Raw genomic sequence first — 13,288 nt, 5'->3', positions numbered from 1 at the left:
TATTTTTTAAATTAAATTAGTTTTGATTTATCTGGCAAAATTAGGATTCTACAGAATGTTAGCTGTATGAGTATAGGAATGGTCTGGGCCATCTCCACAGCGAACAGAGCGGCATCTGCCACGGCAAAGGATCCCAGTAAATATTGGATGGTTTTTCATTGTACTTCTTTCTCTGTTTTTATTTACTCAATAAATCTTAGAGAAATCTGCTCAGTGTACCCAATTGAACATCCCTACCATACACACATAAGCCGCGGCGCCATGTTTCCGGCCTTCACATCACCTAAGGACCTCTACAACGGCATCAAAGCCCGCAACCAGCAGCCTTTTCCTCCTACAGCGCCAACCAAGGCCTACGATACAACGGTTCTGAAGACAAGAGGTAAAATGTGACTTGAAATCAAAACTGTATGACTTCTTATTGGCATGGATTCAGTAGTAAAATCAAAGAAGGCACGGAGAGCAGAGGATGTAGTGACCTATCGGCACTGTTAGGAAAGGTGTTCAGCCTGCCGTCAGCTGAGCGCACTGCAGACCATTTCAGTCACTCTGCAGACACTTATGGCTGCACCTCTACTGGTCTTATGTCGTACTGGACCCATAGGTCTGGATTGCTCTGATCTCTTCAGAATAACTACTCTTGCTTCAATTTCCAGGTAACCCTTACAGATATGAACTGCTTGATTTTCCCATGGATTCAAAGAAAAAAGCATTGACTTGGCCAGGTCAGGGTGTATATTATGAGGTAAGTATCTTTCAAAATTAATATACGTTTACCTACTACACTTCTAAACTACACACCATAGGGGCTGGGGAGATGGCTCGGGGTGTAAAGTATTTACTGTGCAAGCGTGAGGACCTGAATTCGGATTTCCAGTGCCTGCACAGAAATTTGGGATGATGCAAGGTGAACCTGGCCAGCCAGCCTAGCTGAATCAGTGAGCTCCAAACTTAATGAGAGACCCTAGCCTACAGTTCTAACATGGACAACGATAGAGGAAGCCACCCAGTGTTAACTTCGGGCCTCCACAGCGATGCATGCACACGCCCCTTCACATACATGTGCCCACCGCCACACACATGCACATACACAACGTGTATGTCAAACATATAAAAGTGCACATGGTGGATGGCTTATATTTAGATGAAAAGTGTGCAATTTTAACTTTCATATTTTTTAATTTTATTAGCTGATTTCATATACTTGCGATAGATATGGCACATTTCCATAATTATAAGACAAAAACAGTTAATGTGTGTCTTTCAAACTATGGTGGAGAAGGACTGCATTTCACATACTTTGCATTCTCTAACTCCATCCTCATGATTCATAATATATTGAGTAATTTAAGTAATTCCACCTATGCATAGAGGAAATAGGAGATTTTTTTTAAAAGTTCGTAAGCCATTTTCATTCTAGTCATTATTAATACATTTGTATCAAAGTCTAAAAGAAAACATGATAGGTGAAATTGCTGCACACAAACCACTTTGAGATACATCATCAACTCTTAATTTTCCACTATTACTACCACCACGCCCATTGTATAGATGGGGACACTGAGACTCAGTTTATGACTATGCAATGGTTAGAGTTCAGGTTTGTGAGGCTTGTCTCTGTTCTTCACCTCTGTACCAGAATTCCACATAGATAAAAGGGAAATTTTCAATCATGAGAGAACATATCTAGGCATTTGAAAATAATAGTAGCTGCCATATATTGGCCAAATGGTTTCTAAGAGGCAGCACCAGGTCCTTCCATATAGTAGCTCTTGCACCCAAGAAGTTGTGAGCTAGGTAACCAATTCATAATGGAAGGTTGGAAACATCTGAGTTTTACCTGGAAAACCACTGTGGCAGGCCACCTGTGGTCACAACAGTGACATACAACTGTCAATAAAGTAAACAATTTCTGTTGTGTTTTGAAGTAGGTCTAAAGGAACCCGTTACACAATCATTTTAACTGGATCTCTGATTTTTTTTCTCTCTTTTACAATTATTTACTTAAAAAAATAAACTATTATTTTTAAAAGTCATGCAAATTAATAAAAGCATCAAGGGTCTCTCTGATTCTTTCAGGTAAAATCTATTACCTAAGTAACAAATATGAGAGGTTATTCTTGCAACTGCCCCCGTTATTTCATGTTCTAATAGTCGGAGTCTCTACCATGTGCTTCTTCATGTCGCTCCTCTTTGGGTTCCTCGTTGCCCAAGTGGAAATGTAGTGAGTTAGGAAGGTCTTCTGGAAGCAACCTTACTTCTTCCCCTCATCCACTGTTCCCTGAGTAGATTCAAGCCATGGAATGCCCTCTGCATTTCTTCCTTTCTTTTTAAGATTTATTTATTTATATGAGTGCTCTATTCTGCATGTGCAGAAGGGGGCATCAGAGCCGGCTATAGATGGTTGTAAGCCACCATGTCATTGCTGGGAGTTGAACTCAGGACCTCTGGAAGAACAGCCAGTGTTCTTAACCGCTGAGCCATCTGTCTATCCCTGCTTCCATGGCCTATCTGCCTGTCTAAAGTTTGCTCATTTTCCAGGCCTCAGCTAAACAATTGGTTTCTATTGAAACATAGCTGGGATCTAAGTCAGGAGACTGGTGCTCACTTCGGCAGCACACATACTAAAACTGGAACGCTACAGAGAAAATTGGCATGGCCCCTGCAAGGATGACCCAAGTCAGGAGAGCGCTGTTCTAGTTAGTAGTTGTCTTTTCTTGGCATCTGCTGTCTCGATGATACGGGAGGCATACTGTTTCTTTTTGACCTTTGATTAATTATCTGTATGATTTCAGTAAAGCTGGCCTACAAATGTGGAGAGTTTGGGGAATCATATAAATTCTGGAAAATACTAGATAAGACATTATTGTTAGTCCAGCAGGAATTGTTTTCTTCTCTGCTAATACCGACCATACTCTATAGTCAATATCTTCCCATGCTGATTTTATAGCCCATCAACTAAATGACAACTTCTTTGAGAAGAGAGTATTTTGTATTTATATCTTCTACAATGTTTGCGGGGGTGGGGTAGGGTGGGTGGCATTGTTTGTTTGTTTGTAACAGGATCTCCTAAAGCCCAGACTGGCATTGCACTTGGCATATACCCAAGAATGACCTCAAACTCATGATCTTCCTGCCTCCCTCCCAAGTGCTAGGATTACAGGTATATGCTACCACACTGGTTTTATGTAGTGCTGGGGTTGGAACCCAGGGCAATGTTCATACATTTACACTAGCAACTGAGCTACATCCCTCATACACAGTGCTTTACACATACATTTTCCACTAGTTTTATTCGTTTTCATGTCTCTCTAATGCATAATCTCACTTTTGTGATTCACTAGTCTCATTTTCAACTTTTTGGTCATTCTTCAGACTCATTCCTAACTTGAATCCACTTTGGCACTGACAAAAATAAAACTGATACTGAGTTAGATGAGGGGTACTGAAGGAGACCAGCATCCCCCTCCATAGCAGGGGCTTTCCCGGACCCCAGATTAGGCACAAACCACACCCAAACACCTGTTTTCACCGAGAGCTCCTTTATTAAGCGGGAAGAAAAGTTACAGTGGCTGCTCTGTGACTCAGGCAGAAAACAGCAGCAGTGACCTTGTGGGTGTCATTGTTAAGAGAAGAGGAAGAGGAGGTCTGTGTTAGGATGGGCGAGGATGTGGCAGTAGAAGAGATAGAGGATGAGGGAGAAGGGGAAGGGGACAAGGGAAAGGGGGCAGGGGTATTTGTCCCCGAGGGACCAAGGACTGCCTCTGCATAGAGAGGAGACAGGCATGGCCTATGGGAAAATGGCGGTTTATAAAAGTAAAGGAGAAACCCTGTGTTAGGATGAGGTGTTTAATTTTAATTGGGCATGTTAATTAGGTGAGCCAAAGGGGGCTTCTTTTTTTTTTCTATTATCAGCTTGATATAGTATAAATTCTCTTATCCTAATAGTGAAATGTTTCCCTGAGGCTTGCCCAGTGATTGAGTAAAACCAAAACTTATTATAAGCCACAGTCATCCTAGGGTCCCCCCTGCTATGTAGCCTCCCTGGTTCTGTGGGTTGCAGTCTGATTGTTCTTTGCTTTATATCTAGTATCCACTTATGAGTGAGTACATACCATGTTTGTCCTTCTGGGTTTGGGTTACCTCACTCAGGATGGTATTTTCTGGTTCCATCCATTTGCCTGCAAATTTCATGCTGTCATTGTTTTTCTCTGCTGAGTAGTACTCCATTGTGTATATGTACCACATTTTCTTAATCCATTCTTCTGTTGACAGGCATCTAGGTTGTTTCCAGGTTCTGGCTATTATGAATAATGTTGCTATGAACATAGTTGAGCATATATCTTGGTGGTATGACTGAGCATTCCTTGGGTATATGCCCAAGAGTGGTATGGCTGGGTCTTGAGGTAGATCGATTCCCAATTTTCTGAGAAAACGCCATACTGATTTCCACAGTGGTTGTACAAGTTTGCATTCCCACCAACAGTGGAGGAGTGTTCCCTTTGCTCTGCATCCTCTCCAACATTGACTGTCATTAGTGTTTTTGATCATAGCCATTCTGACAGGTATAAGGTGGTATCTCAGAGTGGTTTTGATTTGCATTTCTCTGATGATTAAGGATGTTGAGCATTTCTTTAAATGTCTTTCAGCCATTTGAGATTCTTCTTTTGAGAATTCTGTTTAGCTCTTTAGCCTATTTTTCTTTTTTTTTTTTTTTTTTTTTTTTTTTTTTGGTTTTTCGAGACAGGGTTTCTCTGTGTAGCTTTGCGCCTTTTCCTGGAACTCACTTGGTAGCCCAGGCTGGCCTTGAACTCACAGAGATCCACCTGGCTCTGCCTCCCGAGTGCTGGGATTAAAGGCGTGCGCCACCACCGCCCGGCTTAGCCTATTTTTCAATTGGATTGTTCAGTATTTTGATGTCTAGTTTCTTGAGTTCTTTATATACTTTGGAGATCAGTCCTCTGTCAGATGTGGGGTTGGTAAAGGTCTTTTCCCATTCTGTAGGCTGTCTTTTTGTCTTATTGACCGTGTCTTTTGCCCTACAAAAGCTTTTCAGTTTCAAGAGGTCCCATTTATTAATTGTTGTGCTCAGTGTCTGTGCTGCTGGTGTTATATTTAGGAAGTGATCTCCTGTGCCAATGCATTCAAGAGTACTTCCTACTTTCTCTTCTATTAAGTTTAGTGTAACTGGATTTATGTTGAGGTCTTTGATCCACTTGGACTTGAGTTTTGTGCACGGTGACAGATATGGATCTGTTTGCAGTCTTCTACATGTTGACATCCAGTTATGCCAGCACCATTTGTTGAAGATAGTTTCTTTTTTCTATTGTATAGTTTTGGCTTCTTTGTCAAAAATCAGGTGTTCACATGAACTATGAACCAATAGTTGAGGAGCCCCCAACTGGATCAGGCCCTCTGGATAAGTGAGACAGTTGATTAGCTTGAACTGTTTGGGAGGCCCCCAGGCAGTGGGACCGGGACCTGTCCTTAGTGCATGAGCTGGCTGTTTGGAACCTGGGGCCTATACAGGGACACTTTGCTCAGCCTGGGTGAAGGGAGGAGGGGACTGGACCTGCCTGGACTGAATCTACCAGGCTGAGCTGAATCCCCAGGGGAGTCCTTGCCCTGGAGGAGATGGGAATGGGGGATGGGCTGGGGGAGGGAAGGGGGTACGGGAGGAGGGAGGACAGGGGAATCCATGGCTGATATGTAAAATTAAATTAAATTATAAAATAAAAAAATCAGGTGTTCATATGTGTGTGGATTAATGTCAGGGTCTTCAATTTGATTCCATTGGTCCGTATGTTGGTTTTTATACCAGTACCAAGCTTTTTTTATTACAATAGCTCTATAGTAGAGCTTGAGGTCAGGGATGGTGATGCCTCCAGTTGCTTTATTATACAGGATTCTTTTAGCTATCCTGGGTCTTTTGTTTTTCCATATGAAGTTGAGTATTTTTCTTTCCAAGTCTGTGAAGAATTATGTTGGGATTTTGATGGGGATTGCATTGAATCTGTAGATTGCTTTTGGTAAGATTGCCATTTTTACTATGTTAATCCTACCTATCCATGAGCAAGGGAGATCCTTCCATTTTCTGATATCTTCTTCAATTTCTTTCTTTAGAGATTTAAAGTTCTTATCAAAAAGGTCAAAGGGGGCTTCTTATTGCTGGACTTCAATACTTCAATAGCTGGACCTTGGTGATCAGCTTCAGAAGGAAGAAGTGGTCAATAAGGGACTAGACCTTGATGACTAGCTTTAGGAATGTAACCTAACAGTTTTTAGCAAGGCAGAGGGAATCAGACAGAAGGGCAAGACCTGCCGGAGCCATGCTCGTCAAGCTCAAGCTGGCCAGAGTCCCTTCAGGTACACCATGGCTCATCTTTTGTTTATTTTTGGTTTTATATGTATGCATGTTTGCCTGCATACATGTGTGCCATGTGCATGTCTGATGCCTGTGGAGGTCAGAAAAGTGCATTGTATATCCTGGAACTGGAGTACAGATGGCTGTGAGCTGCCATCTGAGTGTTGGGAACGAAACCCTGGTCCTCTGCAAGAGCAGCTGGTGATTCTAACCTCTGAGCCACCTCTCCAGTCCTCATCTTTTACTTTCCGTGAACTCAGGGTCATACCCTGAACTAGTCCTCTCCCATTTCCCTCCCCTTGCCACTTGACTAGGGGAGGTCAAAGGTCTTCGTTTTTCTCCCCAGATCTTACTTGCATTAAAGGGTTTGTACAGCACCAGCCAGCCCTTCCTATCACTGGAGCCATGGCTCTCACCCTCTCCTGCACATTTGAAACACCTCATCTTTCTCTGGGGTTGGCTCCAAGCAGGAAGGCCTGTTCAAGGACTCGTGACTCACACATACTATAGAATGTCCAACCAGATGCCAGAAAAAATCTGCCACTTTATTTGTTCCCATCTGTGTCTTTTTCATTCCATATGTAAATAATCAAAGTTCACAATCATATTTATTAGTGTGATCGTGTAATTAAATGAAATAGGATGCAATAAAGAACTAGTGTCTGAAAATGCTAAAGTCCTTCCAGTGGATGACGTAGTATCTACAATAAGCCCTGTCTTACTCCCTGCTAAACCTGAGTAAGCCCTATCATTCTACACTAAAGCACAACCAAAGGAAAAGGTTCTAAAATTTCCTCTAGTATATCACCACTGCATGATTTACTAATGTTTTAATGGAGATTTATGGAGTTTGGGTGCCCAGTACAGAGCCCTCAGAACTTTGCACATAATTCTGTATTTAATAAGTCGTGACTTAATACGTGTTTATTAAAAATTATTGAGCTATGGTCCTGGGAAGATGGCTCAACGGATAGGAGCACTTGCTGTACAGGCATGAGGACTTGAGTTCCCATCCCAGCACTCACATCAAGAGCCAGATGTGGTGTGTGCAAGCCTGGATCCCTGTGTAGAGAATGGGACAGAGGTAGGAAGGTTAGTTACTAAGGCTCTAGCTGCTGGTCTAGCTCCAGGCTCAGTAGGACACCTGACCTCCACTGGTCACACACAAATTACTGAGCTACATATATTTCGTGGGCTGAAATATATGAAAACTGAAAACATAACATCACTCTTGTAAACTGGAGCGTCTTCCTAGAAAGAAATGTGCCAGCAAGTGGAAGTCCTTCCTGCCTGTGCTTACCTTTGTTGGGCACATGTTTTATGCTGCAGGTACCCTTCCCCAGGGAACACCTGCTATGACTGCCATCAGCTCCTCGCTCACTAGCCCCTCAGAACAGCATCACCTTAACAGACTCCCCACTCAAATGTTTCCTGGTTATTAACTCCCTGCCAAGACGCCACACATGACACTAATCTTGCATTTCCTATTTCATTTCTTGTGTCCTAGACTGCATTTCAGCAGCTGATGATTAGTTCAACCAGTATAAAGTACATTAGCCTAGGCTCTTAGGACAATATTGGAAGAAGGAAACACAGAGGGCTTTGTTTCCGAGCATCTGCAAATGCCTGTAACTCTGGTTCCAGGTGATCCAACACCCCCTTCTGGCTTCTGTGGGCTCCTACACAGAGGTGGTATACATAAACTCACACAAGCACACACATATACTGTTTATATACACACAAATAAAATTTAATAATTAAATAAATACTTAAAAATATTTTTAAAGGGGCTTTCTTTACCCCCTGAGTAAGCAAGCCATAGATTAATTAATGGTATATTAAGGTACTTATTTATGTATACAGTTCTAGCTGCATGTGTACAGTGTTCTAGCTGCATGTTTCCTGCATGCCAGAAGAGGGCACCAGATCCCATTATAGATGGTTGTGAGCCACTATGTGGTTACTGGGAATTGAACTCAGGTCCTCTGGAAGAACAGCCAGTGCTCTTAACCTCTGAGGCACCTCTCCAGCGCCTATTTAATATTTCTTTTTGTTTGTTTGTTGGTTTTTTGGGGTTTTTTTTTTTTGAGGCAGGGTTTCTCTCTGTAGTTTTGGTGCCTGTCCTGGATCTCGCTCTATAGACCAGGCTGGCCTCAAACTCACAGAGATCTGCCTGGCTCTGCCTCCTGAGTGCTGGGATTAAAGGCATGTGCCACCACTGTCCAGCTTACAAGTGCTTTTTACATGAGTTCTCCACTTACCTAAATGAGAATGTTGTGGAATATTAGTTTAAGGTATGTTACATTTGTTTATGTTGTGGAATATTTGTTTAATGATGCAAAAATGTGTTGCATTCTTTTATACTGCATTTCTTTAACTCTGTAAAGCTATGTTACTTTGCCTGCCTAAAACACTTAATTGGTGTATAATAAAGAGGCCAATAGTTAGGCAGGAAAGGGATAGGCGGGGCTGTAAGGCAGAGAGAATAAATAGGAGGAGAAATCTAGGCATGAAAGAAGAGTGAGGAACAAGAAAAGGAGGACACCAGGAATCAGCCACCCAGCCACCCAGACAGCCACAAAGTGAGAAGGAAAGAAAGAGATATAGAATAAAGACAGGTAAAAAGCCCAGAGGCAAAGGGTAGACCGGGTAACTTAAGAAAAGTTGGCTAGAAACAAGCCAAGCTAAGGTCAGGCATTCATAAGTAAGAATAAGTCTCTATGTATTTATTTGGGAGCTGGGTGGCAGGCCCCCAAACAGTTTAAAAAAAAAACCAACATTTTAGCATATCAACATGAGGATCAAATATCTACTTAGGGCCTGAGAAAGCTGGGGGAAAAAAAGAAAGAAAGAAAGAAAGAAAGAAAGAAGAAAGAAAGAAAGAAGAAAGGAGAAAGAAAGAAAAAGAAAAAGGACACAGCTCCTTTAAGAGGCACTGATGTTCAGCAGGCAGCGCTAAATAGAAACAGTAAACTGAATAAAAACACCTGCCACAGTGCAGGGCACTGGGTTTCCAAAGCTAGGGGGTTGAATGCAGTGCTCAGTCACCTCCCTCCTACCAGCCTGCAAGCTTTAGGCTTGGCTCCCAAAGACCTGAGAAGCGGGCAGAGCCAGCTGCCAAAGCTGCAGTGTTGGTCCTACCCAAGCCACTTAGCAGTTTAAAGGCTCTTAAAGTCAGAAAAGGATAGAAAGGATAGAGATACACAGTAATGACAGATCCAGACAGAAAAAAACTCTAAACAGGTTAGCTTGTGTTTAACAATGTGTGTAGGCTTAAGAAAGGAAAGAAAGGGGTATAGACAGTCATAGAAAGAGTTTAAAAATAATAAAGCAAAGTCTTTAAAGAGAGAAGCAAAACAATTAAAAAAAGAAGAAGCCATGTAGAGATGGGAAAGACACAGGGAATCTGGATCCTGTATGATGTTGTATTAATTTTGATTTTTGGATTGCTGATAAGCAAAGGACAGCTGCTAAGAGACATGGGATTGAAAGAGGGACAGCTGAAATAAACCAGCCTAGATATTTTGAGAATGCCTTAACTTTAAAATGGAAGTCAAAAAATGTATTTGTCAAATGGAAGTCAAAAATGCTTTGGGGATTAGATTATGCTTTTTTTTTTGTTTGTTTGTTTTTTTTGTTTTCCACCAAAGTCCATTCTTTTTTTTTTTTTTTTTTTTGCTTAACTTCTTTTTTTTTTTTTTTTTAATTTATTTTGCAATACAATTCAGTTCTACATATCAGCCACGGATTCCCTTGTTCTCCCCCCTCCCGTCCCCCTCACCTTCCCCCCAACCCCTCCCCCATTCCCATCTCCTCCAGGGCAAAGCCTTCTCCACAGCCACAGACTGAGGTCAACCTGGTAGACTCAGTCCAGGTAGGTCTAGTCCCCTCCTCCCAGGCCGAGCCAAGCAATCCTGCATAGGCCCCAGGTTTCAAACAGCCAACTCATGCAATGAGCACAAGATCTGGTCCCACTGCCTGGATGCCTCCCAAACAGATCAAGCCAATCAACTGTCTCACCCATTCAGAGGGCCTGATCCAGTTGGGGGCCCCTCAGCCATTGGTTCATAGTTCATGTGTTTCCATTCATTTGGCTATTTGTCCCTGTGCTTTATCCAACCTTGGTCTCAACAATTCTCGCTCATATTAAACCCTCCTCATTCTCGCTAATTGGACTCCCAGAGATCCACCCAGGGCCTTGTCATGGATCTCTGCATCCAGATCCCTCAGTAGTTGGATGAGGTTTCTAGCACAACAATTAGGGTGTTTTCCATCCCATCACCAGAGTAGGTCAGTTCGGGCTGTCTCTCGACCATTGCCGGCAGTCTGTTGTGTGGGTATCTTTGTGGATTTCTGTGGGCCTCTCTAGCACTTTGCTTCTTCCTATTCTCATGTGGTCTTCATTTACCATGGTCTCCTATTCCTTGTTCTCTCTCTCTGTTGTTGATCCAGCTGGGATCTCCCGCTCCCCCAAGCTCTCTTTCCCTCGACCCTCGCCTTTCATTACCCCCACTCATGTCCAGGCTGTTCATGTAGATCTCATTCCATTTCTCTGTCATTGGGCGATCCCTGTGTCTTTCTTGGGGTCCTGTTTTCCAGGTAGCCTCCCTGGTGATGTGAGTAGCAGACAAGTCATCCTTGTTTCATGTCTAGTATCCTGCTATGAGTGAGTACATACCATGTTTGTCTTTCTGAGTCTGGGTTACCTCACTCAGGATGATTTTTTCTAGATCCATCCATTTGTCTGCAAACCTCATGATGTCATTGTTTTTCTCTGCTGAGTAGTATTCCATTGTGTATATGTACCACATTTTGTTTATCCATTCTTCAGTTGAAGGGCATCTAGGTTGTTTCCATGTTCTGGCTATTACAAACAATGCTGATATGAACATAGCTGAACAAGTGCTCTTATGGTGTGGTTGAGCATTCCTTGGGTATATGCCCAAGAGTGGAATAGCTGGATCTTGGGGGAGATGGATTTCAAATTTTCTAAGAAAGCGCCATATTGATTTCCAAAGTGGTTGTACAAGCTTGCATTCCCACCAGCAGTGGAGGAGAGTTCCCCTAGCTCCACATCCTCTCCAGCATAAGGTGTCTTCAGTGTTTTTGATCTTAGCCATTCTGACAGGCGTAAGGTGGTATCTCAGAGTTGTTTTGATTTGCATTTCCCTGATGATTAGGGATGTTGAGCAATTCCTTAAATGTCTTTCAGCCTAGATTATGCTTTTGTTTCCATAGGAAACAAAAGACTGTGGATTCATTCCAGATTAAGATGGATCAGGTTTGATTTGGGGAGACCTCCTGAATCTTTTTGTTTGTTTGGTTGGTTTTGTTTTGTTGGTTTTTCAAGACAGGGTTTCTCCATGTAGTTTTGGTGCCTGTCCTGGATCTCACTCTGTAGCCCAGACTGGCCTTGAACTCACAGAGATCCTCCTGGCTCTGCCTCCCAAGTGCTAGGATTAAAGGTGTGCACCACCACTCGGCCCTCCTGAATCTTGACAGGTGATATATATCAACAAAGTTTTCAGTTGTTCTTCCCAGGACTTGACCATTATCTCAATTTTCTCAGGGACCCCTAACGATGCCTTTGCCTACAGACAATAGGAAGCAGTCTAGAGAAGACAACGCCCACATTCCCGAGAGGTGGGGTGGGTGGTTGTTGGTTAGTTAGTGGGTTATGGGTGTTTGTTATCATTTAGGGAATATAGGAATATAGGATAAAAAGACAAGTATTAATCTCAAATATTTTACATTGGTATGGATCTTGGAATATTGATACAAATTTGAAGTTATTTTTGTTATACTGTATGTATGTTTCTATACTTGTTTGGGGTATCATGCTTATGCAGCTCATTTAAAAATGCAATGTATGCCGGGCGGTGGTGGCGCACGCCTTTAATCCCAGCACTCGGGAGGCAGAGGCAGGCGGATCTCTCTGAATTCGAGGCCATCCTGGTCTCCAAAGCAAGTTCCAGGACAGGCTTCAAAGCTACACCAGAGAAACCCTGTCTCAAAAAACAAAAAAAAAAAAAAAAATGCAATGTATAATTAAGAAATGAGGTTAGTAGTTAATCTATAATAATCAAACTTGTAGTCATATTAGGCATACTTTCAAGGTTAAGCAGGTATATTTTAGACAGATAGATGATTTTCAAACACTTCAAAGGCCTACAGAATATGGCATTTAAGGTGTTTAATAACACAAGGTTTTTCATGACAATGAGATACATCTATCTGCTCTTGGCAGCACAAATTTACTTCATCAAAAGATGATGGGCAACAAAGAAACTCCATATGGAGTTTTCTTTTAATGTGGCAAGGCTAGCCATTTGGGAAAGAAACTGCACTTGCCTTGACTGCTGACAGTATGCTGTACCAAGCGGGACACAGGAAAATGACTTGACATTTGCCAAGACAAGGCAGGACAGTCCTTCAGATTTCCTGCTCCACTGAAAAGTCTGCCAGACATTCTAGGCCTTTAGGCCAAAGATGGATGCCCCAACATTGCAGAGGAACTTTGGGTGACTATCCAGATGTCTCTGTTGTTAGGTAATATTACATCCTTCTGGGATCTTTGATGGAGTTAAAGACTAAATGTAGTTATAGTTTTTCTTAGTTATGATAGAAAGTAAATTAGATATACAACTTTGGAATCATTAAGATAAGATAGATTAGTGGAGTATTTTCTCTGAATTTGCTAAATACAAATGGACTGAATATTGTAAATGTAATTCTTACTTGATAACTGTTTTGTTGTATATATTTCACTATGTTAAAGTTAGAAACTTTCATTTTTATTTAGACAAAAAGGGAGAGATGTTGTGGAATATTAGTTTAAGACCTGTTGCATTTGTCTATGCTGTGGAATATTTGTTTAATGATGCAAAGATGTGTTGCATTCTTTTATGTTGCATTTAACTCTGT

The 13,288-nt window shown here is 42.0% G+C and overlaps 1 protein-coding gene and 1 non-coding gene across 2 annotated transcripts in view; both read left to right on the top strand.

The window, feature by feature from the left end:
• CUNH7orf31 (chromosome unknown C7orf31 homolog) overlaps window positions 1-13,288 on the top strand; it is a 39,690-nt gene that overhangs the window by 19,757 nt on the left and 6,645 nt on the right. The window contains exons 6-7 of the mRNA XM_052720398.1: window positions 201-382; window positions 657-745. Coding sequence (XP_052576358.1) covers window positions 201-382; window positions 657-745 — 271 coding nt within the window. The remainder of the gene's footprint in view (window positions 1-200; window positions 383-656; window positions 746-13,288) is intronic.
• LOC128100183 (U6 spliceosomal RNA) lies at window positions 2,601-2,706 on the top strand. The gene has a single exon (XR_008214701.1). It is a non-coding gene; the product is annotated as a U6 spliceosomal RNA (small nuclear RNA).

This window comes from Peromyscus californicus, unplaced genomic scaffold (genome assembly GCF_007827085.1).
Source record: "Peromyscus californicus insignis strain IS unplaced genomic scaffold, ASM782708v3 Scaffold_6__1_contigs__length_162567912, whole genome shotgun sequence".
Classification (NCBI taxonomy): Eukaryota; Metazoa; Chordata; class Mammalia; order Rodentia; family Cricetidae; genus Peromyscus; species Peromyscus californicus.
This window is presented reverse-complemented; position numbering and strand designations above follow the sequence as displayed.